At 45.8% G+C, this 20,452-nt stretch overlaps 1 protein-coding gene across 4 annotated transcripts in view; it reads left to right on the top strand.

Moving 5' to 3' along the window:
* The first annotated feature begins 5,649 nt into the window (after window positions 1-5,649).
* The window catches only part of RBBP6 (RB binding protein 6, ubiquitin ligase), a 29,176-nt gene continuing 14,373 nt past the window's right edge, over window positions 5,650-20,452 (top strand). For 2 of the 4 annotated variants that reach the window (XM_069030147.1, XM_069030145.1), the window contains exons 1-5: window positions 5,650-6,423; window positions 12,271-12,370; window positions 14,235-14,273; window positions 14,912-14,948; window positions 19,503-19,547. In XM_069030147.1, coding sequence (XP_068886248.1) covers window positions 6,258-6,423; window positions 12,271-12,370; window positions 14,235-14,273; window positions 14,912-14,948; window positions 19,503-19,547 — 387 coding nt within the window. In that variant the 5' untranslated portion in view covers window positions 5,650-6,257. The remainder of the gene's footprint in view (window positions 6,424-12,270; window positions 12,371-14,234; window positions 14,274-14,911; window positions 14,949-19,502; window positions 19,548-20,452) is intronic. The other 2 variants (XM_069030146.1, XM_069030148.1) reach the window with 2 other exon arrangements.

Genomic DNA, 20,452 nt, shown 5'->3' with positions numbered 1-20,452 from the left:
TCAAAGAGGGTTTCCCAGGGGCCGATGCCCCTCAGACCCACGTTGGGTCCTGCCTTGCAGGCTGGGACCACAGTGGGTGCAGCAGAAGGTGAAGGCATGGCCAGGAAAGAGCCTGGGCAAAGGGGAGCATGTCCCAGAGATGGGGAACACTGGAAAGACTCAAGGTATGGGTTAGGTACCAGCCGCACACAAACCCAGTGTGATGATGTGGCTCATGTGGGTCCTGGGTATCCACAGGGAAATACCAAAGCAATTCTCACAGAGAGCAGGTTTTCTCTGCACAGCACAGTCAGACCAGTAACATCCTGGGGGCAGTGCTTGTATCTCTGCTCCCAGGAAGGCTGAGAAGCTGCAGAGTCCTGGCAGGAGCTGCAAGAGCTACTTGACAGCCAGAAATCTGCCATGGGGTGAAAGATTAAAGAGGTGAGTCCTGGGGGTTAAAGATCACTCAGTTGTGTTCTCCAATTGGCATGTGGGAAGTTTCTGGTGATGGATGGCATAAACCACTGTGTAACTGAGAGAGATTTAAGCTGGGGATAAAACACACATTTTAACAAAGGAGAAATTAAACTAGGAACAATTTGCTGACAGATGCATAGAAGGTTTGAAAATGAAGGACATAAATAATGCTGGATTTCAGCTCACCCTTGGTGAGGGAGGTGTACCAGGCACAGGAAGGTCCTGCTAGCCCTGCTTCTGGGGGTGCAGAGCTGTGCTGGGCAAGAAAGGAGATGCCCAGTACCTTGGAGGAGAGGAGGAACAGATGGTGTTTACCCACGGGGTAAATGGCCCTGGGAAGGCAGGAACCTCCAGGCATGCTGAGCAGGGAAGGCTGAGAGCCCTGGCTCTGGTGAGGCTGGCTCCCAAGGTGACACGGAGCTGGCGTGACAAGCCACCCCACAAGTGTGTCCTAGAGTGCTCCCACCACAACCTCAGCTCACACGGATTTATTCCCTGTTTTGAAGAACAAGCGCAGAGGCAGCAGTACCTGTGTGGAGAGAGCTGGATGAGGCCGTTATCTCCAAGGGATTAACGGCTGCTGTGACTCACAATGAAGATGACTCAAAGACAGACAGAATCCAGGGATAAAGTCAACCATGGTCCCATCACCAGCCAATTCCACAAACTCAGCACCGTCTCCTGAGCGATTAGTGCAGCCGCGCAGGGAGCTGCAGAGGAGCAGTGCTCGAGTTTGGCTCTCCCTCTCCTGATCCTCAGCATCTGCATCCGGTGATAGCTGCCGTGTGCAGCCAGGCAGGCATGACCAGGCTGGGAAGGGAGGGCTCCAGGGGACAGGGAGAAGGGGCCTTTGATCCCTCTAATTAATTCTGATTTATAATGTATTGAGAAGTTAAGAATGAGGAGGGAAGCTGGGGCTGCTTTGATGTGTGTGAGTGGATGGATGCAGACAAGAGGCTGCACAGAGGGCAGAGATTAGGGAAGCAAGAAAGGTTGGAGTCAAGGACCTTGGGCAGAAGGGGCTGAGGAGTGCTGATGGGGATGGACACACTGGTGCTCCCACAGCAGTCGGTGGCACCGGGACCAGCGCAGGAGCTACCAAGTGCCCGGTCAGTGGTGCCCAGTGTGTTTGCTCTCTGCAGAGGGCTCGGACACCACAGCACAGCCCTGGCTGCTCTGTGGCCATGGGAGACGCCGTCTCTGGGGCCACTTGAGCCGGGGTACTGGGACCAGCCATGTGCGTGGGGCTGTGCTGGGCATGAACTGTTACTTATTTTGCTGCTAGACATGACTGTGTGTTACCAGGGGGCCATTTCCTGGCTTTCTGAACAGAAACAACCACCCAAAACAGGCACCAGAACTTTTTTTTAGCTCTAAGGTTGTTCAGCCTGGAGAAGAGAAGGCTCCAAGGAGACTCAGAGACCTTTTCTGTGTCTAAAGGGACTCGAAGAGAGCTGGAAAGGGACTTTTTACAGGACAAGGGGGAATGGCTTCAAACTGTTAGATTAGGTATTAAGAAAAAATTCTTCCCTGCGAGGGTGGGGAGGGCCTGGCACAGGCTGCCCAGAGAAGCTATGGCTGCCTCATCCCTGGAAGCGTCCAAGGCCAGGTTGGACGGGGCGTGCAGCACCCTGGGACAGTGGAAGGTGTCCCTGCCCAGGGCAGGAGCCGCCGCTGCCGGTCCCTATCCCGGTGCTCAAATGACCTCTAGTGGCAGGCGGGGACGGGGGTGGCGGGTTCGCTTTCCTTGGGAAAAAAAAAAAAAAAAAAACTAAGCTAAAAGAAAAAGCAAATTGCGTCGGGCTTCTTCTCTCCAGAGATAGCAATGGCCAGTTAACTTCCTCTTTTCTTCCTCCGAGCAGTTTAATTAGTGACTCGAAATTCACCAAGCAAGAAGGTCACCCTGGTGCTCTCACACCGAGGGGGACCAGGCTGGGAGGCGATGCCCAGCAGTGTCGGTGGCGGCGAGATAACGAGCCGAATCTTCCCAGAGCCTACGGATTCCCTGGAGGAAAGCGAGATGTCCCCACCAGCAGCGTAATCCCCCTCTGTGCCACAATTCGGGCACAAGAAGCGGCAGGAGAAGGGAGGCTGTGGGCTCTGCTCCCAGCCCTCCCTGCCGCACCATCGGCGCTCGGGGCACAGGGCTCCGTGCGGCAGTGCCAGGCTGGAGCTGGGCTCATCTCCTGGCATCCTTCTGGGGTAGGATCAAAGGAAAGCCCTCTGAAGAGGAGATCTTGCTTCAATTTGGGATCACGACCCAGGGAGGGCATTGGCCCCGAGAGGACGGGTTCACTGTGGGGTGCTGGAGTTGGGATGCTCAGGTGGGAGCAGCCCTGGTCTGGGACAGGCTCCTTGGGGGACACTGCTGGAGTTCTCTGGATGGCTTTTAGGGCATCCCAGACAAATTAGCTCTGATTATCACAGAAGAAGTTACTTTTATTCTGATAATAACTGTTATACTGTTCATGCAGGGAGGAGTTTGTCCTGCTATACCCCTCCTGATTCATTCTGTGATGAGGAATGAGCTCTCATCTTCTTTCTGACTCATTGATTGGGTAAATCTTCTCCTTAGTACAGAGGGTAATAAATTCAGGCTGCAGTGGGGCTGCCAAGGGTTGGGACCCTCTGAAAACTGGGTCAGCACCTTCTACCAGTCCACATGGGTGTGCAGGGTCAGTGGTGTGCTGTAGGGTGTAAGCGAAGCCAAGGAGGGAGCAGCTCCCAGGACTCTGGGTAATTACAGACTGGGTTTGCTTGTTTGCTTCCTTGTTTGTTTCTTACCTATGACCTAAAAGCAGGTTTCTGGACTTGTTTCAGTATTCCAGCACAACTCTTTCAGTTTCCCTCAATTCTGAGGAGGAATCAGGGAGCTGGCAAACATTTATGGATTGCGAACTGGTAGGAACTCTGGAAAACCACCAGTCACTCTTAATGAAAGCTTAGCTTTAGCCAGTGCCTGCCCACAGCAGCTGGGCCACCTCCAGAGCTGGAGTGATGACACCGGGCTGGGGCTTGGGGAGCAGCGTGGATGTTCCAGCTCGGCAAGTGCTGAGCTGGGCTCTCTCATCACCCAAGCCCCAAGTGCCTGGAGCAAGGTGAGTTCCTCTCCTCTCGCAGAGCCCACAGCTGAAGTGACAAAATAAAAAAAAAAAAAAAAAAAAAAAAAAAGTAGAGTCAGTGCTGCTGACAAAACAAAGTGGAGAAGGAAATACAATTCCACACCCTGCCACCTTGTCAACCCACATGTCCGAGAGCCCTGCCCATGAGGCTGAGAAGGTGTCAGACCTGATTTGTCCTGCTCAGCTTTGAAAGAGTTTTGTTTGTTTCTTTTTGTATTGTTCAGTTATACACCTGGGACAATTCTGCATCAGCCTCAGTCCACGGTTGAAAACCGTGAATGTCACAGCCTTAGATTGCCAGAGGGCAGGGTTAGATAGGATTTTTTTGGAGGGAATTCTTCCCTGTGAGGGTAGGGAAGCCCTGGCACAGGTTGCCCAGAGAAGCTGTGGCTGCCCCTGGATCCCTGGCAGTGTCCAAGGCCAGACTGGACAGGGCTTGGAGCAACCTGGGACAGTGGAAGGTGTCCCTGCCCATGGCAGGGGGTGGAACTGGATGAGTTTTACAGTCTTTTCCCAACCAAACCATCCTGTAATTCTATGATTCTACAATTCAAGCTGAGAATTAAAGCAGCAAAGACCAAAGCTCAGCCAAAGGTGCTCTGAGCAGCAGAACTGTGCTCAGATAAAACTGCTTCTAAATCAGTAAAGTACTAAATGAGATGAAGTTCCCACACAGCTCCCCATAATCCATCATGGTAAAACACTGAAGCTCCATTTTACAGCAAATAGTTTCTGTTTATTGCTCTTTTTTTAACTAATGTGTGAGCATGACCTAAAAAAGTGCCAACACATTTTAGGTTGTTTTGCAGAACTTCGAGAACAGTTTATTGCTAAATGTATTTGAAGTGAAAGAGTTCAAAGTTTCAGAACTAATTTAAAGCTACAAAAATAGCCCTGGTGCCCACAGGTGTGCAGAGACCACCAAGGTTCAGCCCTGCTCTAGTGTTTAATGGCTTTCAGAGTAACCCAGCCCCTCTGAAAGCCACAGGGTATTTCCCTGCCTCATCTGGAAGTTCACATTTTGTTTTTCAAAGTTATAAATGCGGGTGGCTGAGAACACTTGATGTGACATGAGCATTTCTGTCGCATGGAGGACACCGCCTGGAACAGGCACATCAGGCCTTTCCTTTGAGTCAGACAGGTTTGTCCAGGGCATGGCAGCATTCCCTAAATCAGGAGTTGGTGACACATCGTGGAGTCATGGAATGGTTTGGGTGGGAAGCAACCTTAAAGAACATCCACCCCCTGCCATGGGCAGGGACACCTTCCACTGTCCCAGGGTGCTCCAAGCCCTGTCCAACCTGGCCTTGGACACTTCCAGCGATCCAGGGGCAGCCACAGCTTCTGTGGGCACCCTGTGCCAGGCCCTCCCCACCCTCACAGCAAAGGATTTCTCCCTAATATCCCGTCTAGCCCTGCCCTCTGGCAGCGGGAAGTCAGCACCCTCCTGCCCGAGGTTCCTGCTCCGATCCCACAGCTCAGCTGCTCATGGGAGCACCCCTTGTCCAGCCGTGGACAAACCATGCCCCTTGTCCATGGAGCAACCAGGCAGGTTCTGCTGGACACAGGAGCACGGTTACCCATAGGGGTCAGAGGTCACAAGCTTAGACAAAAATTTTAGATGAGAAGAGTTTATTCCAAGGCTTCACTATTTTTATTTGGAAAATTAACTTGTCTTTGGATTGATTTCTTTGAGACAGCAGTGTGGCAGCCGGTCGGCAAAAGGTAAAGATCTGAGAATTAGAAAATACGTATTTGTAGAGTGAAAGACTGTTCTTAGTTAAGTTTCAAAAAATGGGTTGAACGCAACACCAGTGCATAACTTGAAAGAGGCAGAGGTTTAACCATGACATTACTGCGCTATGAAATCCAGAGGACGGTGACTATTATAGTGTATGATGTCAATATTCACCTCAATCGTATCCTTTCATTTCCTGCCGGTTCCTGAGGGGCGTACACGCGGGAACCACGCGCTCCGCTAGGGGGCGCTCGGGAGCAGGGGGAGGGCTCGCAGCGCCCACGTGACGTCGTGTCACGCGCGGCGCCGGGTCACGTGCGGCGCGGTGGACGCGGCTTCCTCTGCGCATGCTCCAGCGGCCCGTGCGGTGTCGGCCGGGAAACCCCTCGGCGCAGCGCTGAGGGCAGGGGCGGTCGCGGGAGCCGCCATCGGGGCCGCGCGGGGCCGAACCGAACCGAGCGGGACGGAGCCTGAAGCGAGCGGGGACCGAGCCTGAAGCGAGCGGGACCGAGCCTGAAGCGAGCGGGGCGGCGCCGGGCCGAACAGGCCTGAGCCCGAACCTGAACCGAGAGGGGCCGGGCAGAGCCGAGCGGGGCCGAGTCCTAGTCGCGCCCGAACCGAGCGAGGCCGAACCCGAACCGAGCCCGAACCGAGCGGGGCCCAGTCCGGGCCGAGCGGGGCCGAGAGCAGGAGCCGGGTGGGCGCGCCGCGCTCGCTGAGGGCCGCGCGGTCGTTGCGGGGCGGGGGCCGCGGGCTCGCCACGATGGAGACCTGAGGCCTCTTCAGCCCCGAGCCCCGAGGCCGCGGCCCGGCCATGGCGCAGCGCCGCGGGCTCTGAGCGCCGCTCGCCGCCCCAGCGCCGCCGCCCCGGCCCCCGCGGGCCCTGCCCGACCCCCGCGGCCCCGCCGCGCCAGAGCGGGCGGCGCCCGCGCCCCGCCATGTCGTGCGTGCATTACAAGTTCTCCTCCAAGCTCAACTATGACACGGTCACCTTCGACGGGCTCCACATCTCCCTGAGCGACCTCAAGCGCCAGATCATGGGCCGGGAGAAGCTGAAGGCGGCCGACTGCGACCTGCAGATCACCAACGCGCAGACCAAAGAAGGTGCGTGGGGTTCGGGGGCAGTGGTGCTGCGGTGATGGAGCTGAGGCTGCTGTGGGCTCAGAGCTGTTTCTTTGTAGCTGTTGCTCTCACAACACCGGCCGAGCAGTTCTACGTGCGGAGCACGGGTTCGTGTGCGACGGTGCTACGAAAGTTTTGGTTTCCTGGAGTTGTAGGTGAAATGGGGGGGGGGAGGGGGAGGATGCCTTACCATAAAAAACCTGCCAGCTTTCTTTGAAATCTGGCAGAAATGTGAAGGTGATAGGAATATAGCACATAACTAATTTGAATGGGGGGAAAAAAAAGTGTGTTTGATGACTGAACTTTGTCTTCAACTTCTTTTTGTCCCCCTTCATTGGAAGGTACTTTGCAGCTTTTGTTCCTCGCCTTTCATTGAAAGCAAGTGCCCATTGCAGTAATTACTTAGAAGCAACAATTTGTATTAGTGTATCAGTGAGTTACAATTTCTGCAGACCTTTAAAGCCTTTTACACAATCAGCGTTCTGTCATCAAAATTACTCTTCGGAATTCTTGGTTAATATAAATTTTCCAAACAAAAGACACAGTAATTTGGATCTTGCTGAGCATCATCTCATCATTTTTGTCTAATTTTTTTTTCTTTTTGGCACTTAGTGTTTGCTGTATCAGGGCAGTCCTGAAGTTTTATGGCAGAACATTTACAGTGAATATATGTAAGAAATGTTCTTTGGGAAGTCATAAATTCTCTTAAATCTAATAAATAATGCTTGATTCTGAGGTGTGAGTATGGGCTTGTGTTACAATGATGCTTCAGTTTGGTAATCTGCCATCCTAGTAAGTTTGAATGTGATTAAAGACTTCGGAGTGTGACTTTTCAGAAATAAAAGGAATTGTGTTTTCATTCTTTCAACGTTAAAACTTTTTATTCTTACTCCCTCTGGTTCTGTGTCTCAGTAGTTCTTTTCTTTAAAATGTGCACTGGTGGGTTTTTTTTTTCTCTTTCAGTGTTAAGTCTTGAAGTTTAAAGAGAATGCTCTGTAACTTCAGCCCTGACCTTCGAAGGGGTTGGAGTTAAAGCATCTGTTTATCTACAGATATTTAAATTATTTCCAGGAGAGTGTGAAGAGACTTCACAGCACAGCATTAGGGGTCCTGGGGCTGCTGTTGTGTTGCGTGGTAAACGTAGGTAGAGACACAGTTGAGAAGCCTTGGATTTTTCTAACAGTATTGAATAAAATTGTGGAAAGCTTTTGAACACTGAGTTTGATTCGCTTTGAGGGCTGTGCTGAGGAGGGTCCCTGCGCTGTGTCCGGAGTTGCTGGGGCATTTTGGGCTCCCTGAAGGAGCGGCTGACGTCACCCGGGCTGGTCGGGGCTGTGGGAAACAGAGCCTTGGCTGGGAAGGAGCTGTGCTGGAGCCCCGCTGTGGGCACCAGAACAACAACTGCTTTGAAATAGACCAAACACGTGTAGTTTGTTGTAGCAGGTGAACAGAAAGCAAACTTGTTAGGAGAAAAAGATGCTCGTAAATGTCACCTCATAAAGTACTACTGCAGCATCCATCCTACCAGATTTGCCGGGGTGTTACTTTGTTTTCATGTGTAAGCAGAGCCCAGGGAAGGAATAGTGTTTGCCTCACTTGAAGCTGTTTAAAGTGGTGTTGCTTCAAGGTGAAGTTAAAAAAGGATTTTCCTGGGTACTATGGGCACGTTGTGTTGGCACTTTAACCTCTGCAAAATGAGTATAAAATTATAAATATATAACTGTGTAAAATATATAATTTAAAATTCTATATTAGTGACACAGATGCTTATTGAAGCTTTCCTAAGGGTATTTTCCATGTGAAAAGGCAAAAATCCCCCTGCGATTTGCAGAGCATAGCTAGAGAATGCATTTCCAAAATTTATGTCTGTCAAATCTTTGGTTTATATGCACAAATGTGCATCTCAGTTTTTATTAATCAGATGTAGATGCTTAAATTAACCTGCAGAAATTAAAAACTAGACTGGGATATTCTGCTGAAGTGGGATGTTAGGAATTCTTACATGTGGACATAAGTATTGGGGTTTTATAATTTTGTCTGTTCAGGAGTCCTGAGTAAATGTTAAAATGTTCTTGCGAAGAACAAAGTGAGGCATGAGTGGAGATGTGCTGCGTGTTCAGGTTGTCCAAGATCATGGAAGCTTTTACAGTTCAGGAGCTGTTACTTACCTAATGGAAAGCTAGTAATAGGAAAACTGCTAATATAAGCTAAAAGTACACAGGATTTTAAATATTGCTGGGAAAAAAGGATATGGTGGACTGTGTAAGATTCTGGGAATGCAAAGTGAGTGGGTGGGACCTGTTTTATTTTATATAGGGGGTCCCTCTTCCATGCCTGCTATCAAAGCATGTTCTCTAAAGCCTGTGCTTGAGAATGGTGCTTTTAAACTTGCCTCCATTCCATTGGAGCTGGAATTTTTTACCTCTCTTCTGTATAGGTGTTCCCAGAATATTGTGGAAGAGCTGCAAGCTCCAGAACTGAGGTTTCTTGAGCGCTCTTTCCTGCACTGTGACATTCTGGAACAGAACACTTGAAAAATGTGCCATACTTACAGGGTAAAATACAAAGAAGATAAACCCCAAACCGTGCCTCTGAACTGGTGTGGGATGGATGAGTGGTTTCAAGGCAGAATAGTGCTCGGGCACTTCAGCCCCACTCTGACACCACACCAGAGCCAAGAGGACCCTAAGGCATGGGGCGGGTAGTGTAATCTGATTAATGATTGGAAGTAGGGTGGATTTTATTGACTCATCCCTTCAGAGCAGTGCAGGGGCTCTTGTGAGGCACAGTGCTGTGTGGTAAGAGTGCAAATGGGGATTCCCTGGGCTGTTTAGCCTCCTGAGGCACCTTGTTCCAGAAGTGATGATCTGCCTATTGTAGATGAGATCAGGGATGCTTGTTCTGGGGGAAGCAGAAAATCCAACAGGAGTGGCCCAGTCTGTTACTCGGGAAGTTTCAAGGCTGCTTTCATAGCCAGCTACAGCAATGGCTTGTCACAAAGTGAGCAAGTGCTGGTGATGAGAACAGAGTTTACAAATCCTGTCTAGGGAGAAAATGTGTTCTAGGGAATTCCCTGTGTTCTGGTGGGGACAGCCTGGCATGTTGGCTGGTATTCCAGCTCTTACCTGCACATCCTACCCCAGCAGCCTAACTTTTCCCTGCTCTGGCACACCTACACCTAGACTTGCCTTCCAAGGACTCCTGGTGAGTTCTGTACTTCACCTGGGTGAAGAACCTCTCAGAGTGCTCAGAGCTGCTTGGGCAGTGCTGTCAGACAAAACAATGCATGAAAGCAGGCCAGAAAATAATGTGGGAACTTTTGTCAGTAACTTGATACATAAGCACAAGTTATTAAAACTAGCAGAAATTCTTATAATAGATTAATTTAAAAGTGAGATTTTTAAATTGCTCATTCAATGTGAAGCAGCATAAAGTTGCCAGCAAATCTGAGGTCTTTGCACTTAGCTGTAAAAAGGTTGTGGACGTTAATGCAGTCGTTGATGTCAGATTTCTAAGTCTGTGTGAGGCAGCAGTCAGGGTAGCTGATGTTAACTAGTTTGGCTCCATTCATGCCTTGAAATACTTCTTTCTCTGGACTCTTTCAAGCTACTATTTTCTTGTAGGATAAATAGCAGGTTTTAGACTGCTGTGTCTCTTCTGCTCTTGCCTTTAATCCAGATCTTTCTTTGGTTTTGCAGGTATTTTGGGTTAGTTGGGTAGTTTTAATCACAGCTCAGATTGACAAAATCCAGTAGCCACTTCCCGGCCATCACTGGTGGTAAAACAAGTTTTTGCTATATGGGAGTGGGAATGAACAGTGTTGCTGCGTCCAGCTTTGAGCGTTTCTGTTGGAGCTCTGCTTGGATGAGTGTGAGCAGTAGCTGTGTTGAGTTGGCCTCACTGCTCACCTTGAGGTGTGGAGTCATGGCAAGATAGTGACAGGGCTGTGCAGGTCCTGGGAGTTGTGAGTCTCTGCCAGGGGATGTTGCTGCCCATGAGGAGCAGGTTTTCCTGTCGGGAGACACCAGTTTAATCTGAAAGCCTTTTTGTGAAGCTACTGTCGCTTATCCTGTATCTCTGAAATCACAGTCCAGTGATTTGTATCCAGACCAGAAAGAAAGAACACTTTTGTTTGACTCTATTCCACAAGTAGAAACAGCTGCTTTGGGCTTCTGGAACTGCAGCTGGCACTATCTTCCAGGTGTTTGTCTCAGCCTCAGCACTGCTTGAACTCCTCCTCCATCAGAAAGTCCCAGAGCAGCCTCTCTTGACAGGTGGCTGTGTGAGGAGCAGAGCTCTAGGGCTTTTGTCAGGATGTGACTTCTGTAAGAGCTGCTGTTTCTGTCATTGCTAGTCCTTTCACCCACAGTTTTCAACTACTCTGCAGTCCAGAGGAATCTCACTGTTTGGTTCCCTGGGGGGAAGATCAGGAATTAGTTTCAGCTAAATAATTTCTCTGTTTTCTGAAGAAATGTTCTGTTAGTTGGAAATAGAAGTAAAATTTTAATTTCATGGTTGAAGTGATGTCTTCTGCTAGGTATGTTTTGGTCTAAGGGAGGTTCCTGCCTGTGGGAATAATGTACTGAAAAATGGGGCATAAACAGTGAGATGCTCCTATTTTGTGTGTGATCACTGAGCAAACTCATCCTGACAGAGCTTGACTAGATACATAACAACTCTGGGTTACAGACCAGGTTCTGATTCAGTCTGCAAAGGTAAGGGATTGGAATAGCTAACACTGCAGGCACATCACAGGGAAGGACTGCTCATGGTGCTTTACAATATTTAGTCCTATCCAGCCTGTGTAAGTTCCATATAAAAACCATTCTTATGGAGAGATCTTTGCATTTTAAGCCTACTCAAAGTGTGTCTGAGAGTTGGATTTTTGTTTAGGCCTTATGTAAAAGGTCAGGAGGCTTTTCTTCTCTTCAGGCAACCAGCACGGTACAGGCCAAGGCAGACGAGGGATAGCTCCAGGCACATGCTTCTTTTCCAAAGTCTTTTCAAGGCTGCCTTCAGAAGTCATTTCGTGTGAGTCTCTCTTCTCTACAGAAAGTGAATGGAAAGAACTTGTATGCCTTTGGTTAATTCAGACTGGATGGTGAGCTTAAGGGGGTAGGTACCACTTTAGTTTGAGCCACTTCTGTCCTACTTGTGAAAGCAAACTCAGAACCTCCCCCAGGTTTCTGTGCTCCAAATTCCAGTGCTGCCAGTTTCAGTTGCATTTCTCTGTCAGGCCCTGAGCAGCTGCCCAGCGTGGTTGGGGATGGTGCAGCTCCAAGCACAGAGCTGGTGGCTCTGCTGTTCTGCCAGGCCTGAGCAGGGCAGCAGAGGGGAGTCAGGTGTACTTAACACACTGAAAACACTGGTGCAGAGTTTCCCTGCTTTAACTGGTGCCTGGTTTGTTCAGGACAAGCAGTCACAGACTTTAGAATCTGTTTTATGCAGGTGAGGCTTGGCTGTCATTTGTTTTTCTCCAGAGATCTCTTGGTTTCATAGCCAGACAGAAGCAAAAACAGCTTAAAACAGATCAGGGAAGAACCTGATGCATTATCAGACTCTGCTTTAGTGTCACTTGAAACCATTTTGCTCTTGACATTCAAACTAACTTTAAAAACTGGAAACCATTTTGCTGCTTGTGTTTGATTATCAAACCTGAAGATTCCTTGACAGGTGCTGTTGGTGTGTTGAGAGTGAGAAAGCCTGATGTTACGTACAAAATTTTGCTTTTAAATCTGTAAAGGGATTCTCAAAGGTGCTTTGTAATTGCATATTAAATACATTCTTACAAATTGACTAACGCTTTTTCTGTATTGATGTTGTTTCCAGAATACACTGATGATAGTGCCCTGATTCCCAAGAACTCATCGGTGATTGTGAGGAGAATCCCTATTGGAGGAGTTAAAGCTACCAGCAAAACATACGTTATGTAAGTACTCCAAACATTCTCTTCTTTCGGAGGGGTCAGTGTGCCCACCTTGTTACTGACAGCGTTGCAGAGGCACTCGGGTTGTAGCTTGCTTGTTAAAGCTGCTGCTGGTGTTTGTTGTCATGGGGTAGATTTCAATGTGTCTGTCCTAAAGGAGACTTAGATTTTGGTGTTCAGACACCAGCAATGGTAACTTCTGAGATGATTCTATTGAGTTTGTTTTGGGGTTTATTTTTCTGAGATTCAAGTGCAGATCCTGTTTCCTCTACATGGGGAGATTTCTTATTGTATGTGCCTGCCTTTTTAACAAAGACAGGTACACATTGTAGTGTAAGCTTACCATTTGTTCCCATCTCAGAAGAGTTTGATTCTGGGAGTATTGCCTGCATTTGGTGGAGGTGGAGCAGGATATGACAGGTATTTTTCTGCCTCAGATCCTGGGCAGTTGTATAGCAGTTCTAGAGGAAAGACCAGGGGTTGGTTGCCAGCTGGTGAACCATGCAGACAGGAAGTTTCATTCCTAAGTGATTCCTGTGCATTTTCTAAAGATGGTATCTGGCAAGAGAAAAAGAACCATACCCTAAAGGGTACTGGCTTTTGTGCTAGTACCATAAAGGAATAGTTAATCCTGTCCAAACTCAAATCTCAGAAGCAGTGTAGCACATTACCAAATGTACTGATTACCTTTCTGAGTGTGTCTGTACCCAAGATAGGATCTGTGCTCCACGTTTTAATTCTATATTTCTAAAGTTTACACCTGATTCTCTGTATTCAGTATTGATTAAAATCACAGACACTCAAATGCAATCCTGACTACAGGATTTTGCTGCATTGATGTTTTCATACAGTCCAGATCGATAACAGCTACATCAGCTCTGTTGGAATGGGCATGTTTTTTATCGTCCTTAAAGCCATGCCTCTTCACAACCAGCAGGAGATACTATTAGCTTGTGGTTTTGCCATGTCTTTCTAATGTTGGTTCTCAATAAAGTACCCTGAGGAGTTACAGTGTGTCTTGAACAAACAATACCGCAACGTCCTGGTACCCATGAACCATTTGCAAGCAAAAGACCCCGAATGGATGTGGCTCTGCATGTATCCTTGGGATATGTTACTGCAGGAGTTGGTGCAGTGCTTCCAGGCTCTCCTTTGGGATTCTGCACCCACAGCATTGTGCCTGTAAACACAGCCTTGCTTTGGGGGTTCATTTCAGTGTGTGCTGAGTGCTGTCCTGTCAGTGCACCTCTCCTTGTGTTGTAAAGCCCTCCAGAGAATCAAAACTGGCATCAAAGATTCCATCAGTGGTGTGGGTGGATCAGGAAAGAACAGCACTGCTGTGGTAGACTTGAAAATTAACCAGGCAGATGAGCTTTCTGTTCCTCACCTGGAAACACCACAGAAACCTCTGATAGGCTGGTTAATGTTTGGGGATGGGGAATGTCTGCTGGAATGGTGGAGAGGCCTTCAGAAAGGCATTACTCACCCTTAAGTGAATGGCTGAAGCAACTGTTGTGTGGTAATCAAAAGTATTTCCATGTACTTCCTCACCTTCAGGAGGTATAATTGGGAGCCTGGGGGGTTTAGCCTGGCAGGAAGCTGAGCCTCTCCATTGGCATGTGAATTCCCCAGCAGGCTTTGCATTGCTTCTGCTCATGGGACTCTTTGGATGATGTGTGGATTGTTTGTTAACTCTCTCAGTGGCTGCATGTGTGGTTCATGATGAGGAGCATGCAGGTCCAGACCAACGAGTATGTGGAATCTCAGCAAGTTTTCAAATGTGATACATATTTCCTAAAATATTGTAACATATTCAAGATTATTTTATAGCAAATTCTGGCAATTAAGACCTTTTTTTTTGTCACAGGACTCCTAAATCGCACAAAATCCTAGAAACTACTTTCAGGTGACATTTCTACTACTATTTTTAGTCAATATAGCATATGTAACATGTTTAATATTTTGGCACTTTGATGGCTAAATATAGTAGATCTCTGAACACAGTGCTTGGGCTTCCACAAAGAAACACTGTTCTAGAGACTGTGCTGCTGACACTGTTATGTTGCCCCTTTGTCACGTGACTGTGCTTTTCACTTGAGCAGACTTGCACTTGTAGATTATCACTGTTCTTTCATAGAAACAGAAGCCCTTTATCTGGTACCTGTGTGTGATACCAGGGATGTACGTGTTGGCCAAAGCTGCCCCATGCTTCGATGATTGATTATTTAAGAACACAGAACTCTAGTACAGACTTCATGGGTTTGATACTTAGAGAGCAGAGACAAAATATATGAGGACCTCCTCTTGCACTGTTGTGTTCTAGATCTGTAAGTCTTGAGTAATTTGTCACAATGTACAAATGTGATTTTGGGGGGTTTTTTAGTTGCACTGAATGTACCAAGAGAGAACAGTTTATGTTATAAACAAATGTCCACATGCGCTAGAGTATTGGAGCATAATGTTGTGATGTTCAGATTCTGGAATCTTTGTGTCGGGTACAAGTGATTTGTTTTAAATTCTGATCACCTTTATTTCTTCTTCTAGAAGTCGAAGTGAGCCAGTGAGTGGAACATCAAAAGCAGTATGTAAAAACACAATCTCACACTTTTTTTCCTACACACTGCACTTAATTCTAAACAATACAGCCTTTTATTAATTTGCCAAACATTAACTTAATATATTTTACAGTAAAACCTAGTGTATGTTGTAAATACATTGTATTTGATTCAGCATAGTAAAAACTGGGTAATGCCATCATTTGCAGAGTTCTAATGTGAATATTGGTATTTGTGCCTAGTAATGCATTGTATTTCATATTGAATATGCCAGAATCTCTCCTGTATGACTCTGTGTTGTACAGATAATGTATGATCGTTTCCAGATCCTGTAGGCTCGAGGTTTGCACACTGAACATGGTACCATGTTCTACATCTGTCTGTCTATAGCTAGTGATATGTATGTTTGTATAGGTTGTTGTGTGCTTTTTGTTTCTTGCAATAAAAACTGTTTGGAGTGTATTTTTTGCCATTTTCACATTGTATCACTTAGCTTTTGTTTTTAAATACCTTTTTTTTGCCTAATGGTTTTTGAAAATGTTATCAAAAACCACTGAGAAATCATTATTGTGAAACTTGGTGCTGTTCCTTACTTTTGACTTGGGGGTTCAAACAAATACCAAACCCAGCATATCCCAGATGTTTTCAGGACAGTTCTGTGCAGCTAAATGATTCCTTCTTGTGTCCTTAAATATTTGGGTATTTGTTCCTAAAACTGTATAATTGAAGTGATATTGTTTGGGCCCCCCTGAGTACAGAAATGTCTTTAATAGCCTGACGTGAATTTCAATATCGCTGCTACACAGAGTGGTATTCTAAAGTCCTGCATTTGATCTCCCCTCTTTATCTGGTGAAGCAGTTTAGTTCAACAGTCTGCAAATGACAATATGAAACACAAATTTTGGCACCAAGTTAGAGCCTGGGGCATTTGTGGGGTGAAATCCCTGTCACTTTTCTTAACTTCTGCCTGCAGCACATTTTTGGATCTGGGTGACTCCAGGATTGGCTGCTGCTGTAATTCCCAAAGGTTAAGCCTTTCTTTAGTATACCACCACTTGGAATTCACATTTGGAAAAGGGGCAGCATTTTCCTTCAGGTTTGCAAACACTGTTGTTCCGCTGCTAACATATAATCCCACACGGAAATCCGTGCCTGGTGATGGGCTAGATCTTGGTGTGCCACTTGGGTCAGTACTGTGTGCAACTATGCTTTTCCAATAGTCCTTAGAGTATCAAAGTACTACTTGGTGGGGTTTATTTTTCATCTTTATTTTAAGTATAACTGCTTCTCCTTCACTAGACTGGTGTGAGGCATTACACTAACCCTGGATCATTGGTTCTGATCACTTGATCAGCTATTAGGATAACTTAATCTAGAAATTCCTGAACTCTGGGGCTGTGTTCTGGGAAGAATACAGCCTCTGGTTCCCACGGAAACAATCAACCTCAAATTGATAACTTGCTCTGTGTAGGTCTAAAACCACTAAATGTAACATCCATAATTCTATTGCGGATTGATTGAAATTCCTTTTGGAGATTAATGCCTCTCATTGTGAGTTGGAGTTAGCTGAACTGGCCCAGTGACCCTAGCAGTTAATGTAATGCATTTATGTAAACCACGTTTATAGTATTTGATCTAATTCAGATGGGGTTTTATTTCTTGAAAACAGTTCTTTTTCTTTTTGTTTACTAGCATGTGTATAAACACAAACCACATGTTCATAAATAAAGTTAACATTCTTTTAGCCTCGTGTGTTCCCTGGCATGTCTGTATTACATTGCTCAGTAGCATCTTACCATAAGCTAATGTAGATGTGTCAAAAAAGGAAAAATCCCAGAGTGGGAGGGAAGACTTAGGGTGAGTAAGAACTAACAGCAGGAAAGGAAAAGCAAAGCAGAGCCATTCCCTGGTGTGCTCTGACTGTCCCTGGTCTGGGAGGGTGGAAGCCTTGCATCCCTCTGTACAGGCCCTCTCTCACTGGAAAAGCCCTGCAGCCTCCGCAGCTTCTGGGGCTGGAGACACAAATAGTTTGTTCTTAAAGCTAACTCAGGTCTTGGTGTGGGGGGATTGTTTGCCTTTTTTTTTTTTTTTTTTTTTTTTAGTAATACACATATTTTTGCATGTATTTCAGAACAGAAGCTGGGTCTTGATGTAGTTGGAGTAAATCTTGTTGGTTATTGATGGAGAGTAAAGCTGCAAAGTTAAAATCATTAAGATTTCTTTTTTTAAAGGATGCACAAAAGTGTCTTCTTTTTAGTATTTCTTCATTGTCATACTCTTCTGCCAGCTGTCGTTCCACCCTTGGCACAACCAAAGCCAGGGCATGGGGCCTTTCTCTTTAGGGTCAGTGTCTCAGTACCTTCCAGGCTCCTTGGAGGCTGCGGAAGGGCCGAGCTGTCCTCGCTGGTTTAGCACCATCAGGTGCAACTGGGAGCTTCCCTGGCTGAACTCTTAGTGTAGCCAGGCTGTGGGGTTTGGGGAAAGCCCTGTAATTTCAGTGTAGCACTCCAGCAGTGAGATCAGCTTTTTCCTCCTCTTTTCTGTCCCCTTGCCCACTTGGCTTCATGCTAGTTTCTGTTCAGTCTGCTGCATGACATGAGAGTTAAAACATTGGCTGTTGAGTTTAGGGTTTGGGGGTTACTTTCTCTGGGTTGTTTTTTGGGGATTTTTTTACAATAATTCTGCACTGTTATCTTAGGATTGCCTACAAGTTCATGGAGATGTTGTTTCTACTTGACTGTTTTGAGGGATTGCCGGGAAATACTTCAATACAAAATTTAAAAGGAAAAAAAATAGGCAAAACTATAGGATCATTGAAAAATGGCCATAGGCAAATGCACTGAAGAGTACATTAATCATCTGTTTGCTGCTTTTGGTAACTGTTCAATATCGCCTCTTTTAAGAAATTAGACTATTGCCTGCAGGTTGTATAATAGCAGCTTCCTAAAAAAATAGAGGAAAGAATTAATAGTTTATTAACTGTTGTGTTTTAGTTCCTGGTCAGTACTAGACCATTTAGCGCCAGAGCTTTCCTAGTTTCTTCTTTGCATCTGAAAAAAACCACGAAGTTATAGCTGTGCCTGCCCTGACAGAACACTGGCCTGCTTTTTCACATGTAAAAGAGTGGCATATGGAGCATGAAGCTTCAAAATGCTTGTGCAGACCTCCATTTGAACAGAACTAGGTACAAAGCATTCTGGAAAGAAGGAGAGGTGAAACTTGTGGTAAGACTTGCAGAGGAATGAAGGTCTTTTTGTCTAGATCTGTGTTCCTCTCCAAAGACATATTTTCAAGAGCTCTGTAGTCAGTAATACAGGAATGCTCTGTGTGCTTTCATGAAAACACAGAAGAGAAACAACTTCCTGGTGTGAGGAATCGTCTTTTGCATGGAGATACTTTTTCCAGAGTCTGCTAAAACTGTTCTCTCAAATTCTCCACTACATTAGGTAGTAAAGGACAACACCTTTTTAAGGAAAGGTTTTAATCTCTTTGCTGACCTGTTTCGTGACTTCTTGGAGAGCTGTTCAGTTCAAATTGTGAAATTTTATTCTACATTTTTGGGCAATTTAGAGGTAATAAGCAGTGATTCAGGTGTCTTTCTGGTACTGTTGTGTAGCTCAAGTGCTGCTCATGGCATGATATAATTCAATGTACTGCAGAAGCAACTAGATCGAGTTAACCTCTTTACTTGTGGTAAAACTGCTCTTCAGCACTAGTTCTCTGGCTTCTAGCCTGAGGAATTCGTTCCTGAGAGCTGTTCCATAGGCAGCTGGGAGGAGAAGAATGGAGACAAAAGTTCCAGGCTTGTGCTCTGAATGCATGTTTTTATCATCAAGAGTATGCTTTGCACTTTCCTTTGTTCATTTAGCACTGGGCTGCTGTTAAAGATCAGGTTTGGTCTAATTGCAAGGAATAATCTAAATTCTCACACTTTCCAAGCTGATCTGGTGGTAGGGCCTGTGGTCTTATACAAGAAATCTGTTTTCATAATTTTTATAGTCTACTTTGTCATTATAAACACCTTTATGTAAATGATTTAAGCAGTTGTTTTTTTTCCAGACAAAGCGGCAGATTGTGGCTGCTGTTCTCGATTGGCTTTTATTTGGGTACTGACAGGAGGGGCAGGGTGTGTGTTTCAGGGCTGCTGGGCCTGGCCTTCATTCTGACAGGCAAATGTGGGTTCACAAAATCATCACTGTGTGCATTTAGAAATGATGAGACATTCACTGATTCATTTACAAACTACACTAATATTAAGTTACCTGGAGTGATACTTCTTCCTCAATTAAATAGTTTTTAAAGTCCTTTTTAACTGAAAAATGACAGCTTCCTTACCTTTTTGAAAAAGTAGATCTCCAGTGGGGTTGGTTATTTTAATTTTTTCTCATAAGTATGTAGATACTCTTAAGCCATTATGGATTTGGACTTTGTTTTGAATAAATACAAATTACACTGGGTTGGGATTGCATCTGGTTGACACTCAGGGGGATATAGTGCAGACATTCAGACTATAGTAGTGGTTAACTGTTGCTGTGTTCTGACTGTAGAACTTGAATATGTGTTTAATTTTTTGTGAACAGATTGATGACTCTTCTGCATCTATTTCTCTGGCCCAGCTTACTAAGGTATATATATATTCTTGTCAAATACTTTAAAAAGTGTTTGCTTCCTATTTTTAAATTGATACTGTGATCTATAGGTGGATAACTGTTGTAATTGGAAAACCCCCTTTAATTTTTATTAACTTAAAGTATTTATTTCAACTTTAAAATGTGTGTATATTTTGATACTATCCTGTAAAGAGTAGTTCCCAGTTTGGGAAGATAGAAGGGGAGTACCTTATCAGCCTCAGCATAATGTTGCAGTATTACTCATCCTCAAGACACAAAGAAGAAGCTCTTCAGAAGCTGTTTTACCGTTTTTCATACGTTTCATTAATTTTGCGTTGGAAACTAACCCAGTTTGTACAGAAGAATTTAATTGGCTGTAAGTTACGGACATTCCAGGGGGGTGTGACCAGCCACAAGAGAAGCGGTTCTGTACCATGGACAATTGCATGGCTATTTTTGAATCCCTAGTCATAGTTACAGACCCATTCTCTGAACGCTGCACAATTCCATAAATTGTGGGATCTATACAGTGGACAACCCGATCTAATTTGTTTGAACGCAGACTGTGTAAATTGTGTAAATGTACCTCATTGTTTATAGGAATATACCAATGTGTATGTGTGGCATCTGAGCAGCTGTGACCTTCTGGAACTGTTGTAATGCCATGTTTTGCTCGGGAACTGCTTGCATTTTTGCTCACCAATGTGTAATTTGTCTGGGAAAGCACTAGTGACTGCACTGTGTGGACAGGCAAGTGCTCAACCACCAGTCCCTAAAGCTACAGGCAGTAGAGTAGGCAGGGCCTGAGGCAGAGCAGCTAGTTCTTTGTCCTCAAAATAAAGGCTGGAGTTTGTTCATTTCTAATAAAAAGAAATCACTTCCCACTGGTAACTTTTTCCCTCTTCACTGCATAAATTAAA

The sequence above is a fragment of the Aphelocoma coerulescens genome, chromosome 14 (assembly GCF_041296385.1).
Source record: "Aphelocoma coerulescens isolate FSJ_1873_10779 chromosome 14, UR_Acoe_1.0, whole genome shotgun sequence".
NCBI classification, from domain to species: Eukaryota; Metazoa; Chordata; class Aves; order Passeriformes; family Corvidae; genus Aphelocoma; species Aphelocoma coerulescens.
This window is presented reverse-complemented; position numbering and strand designations above follow the sequence as displayed.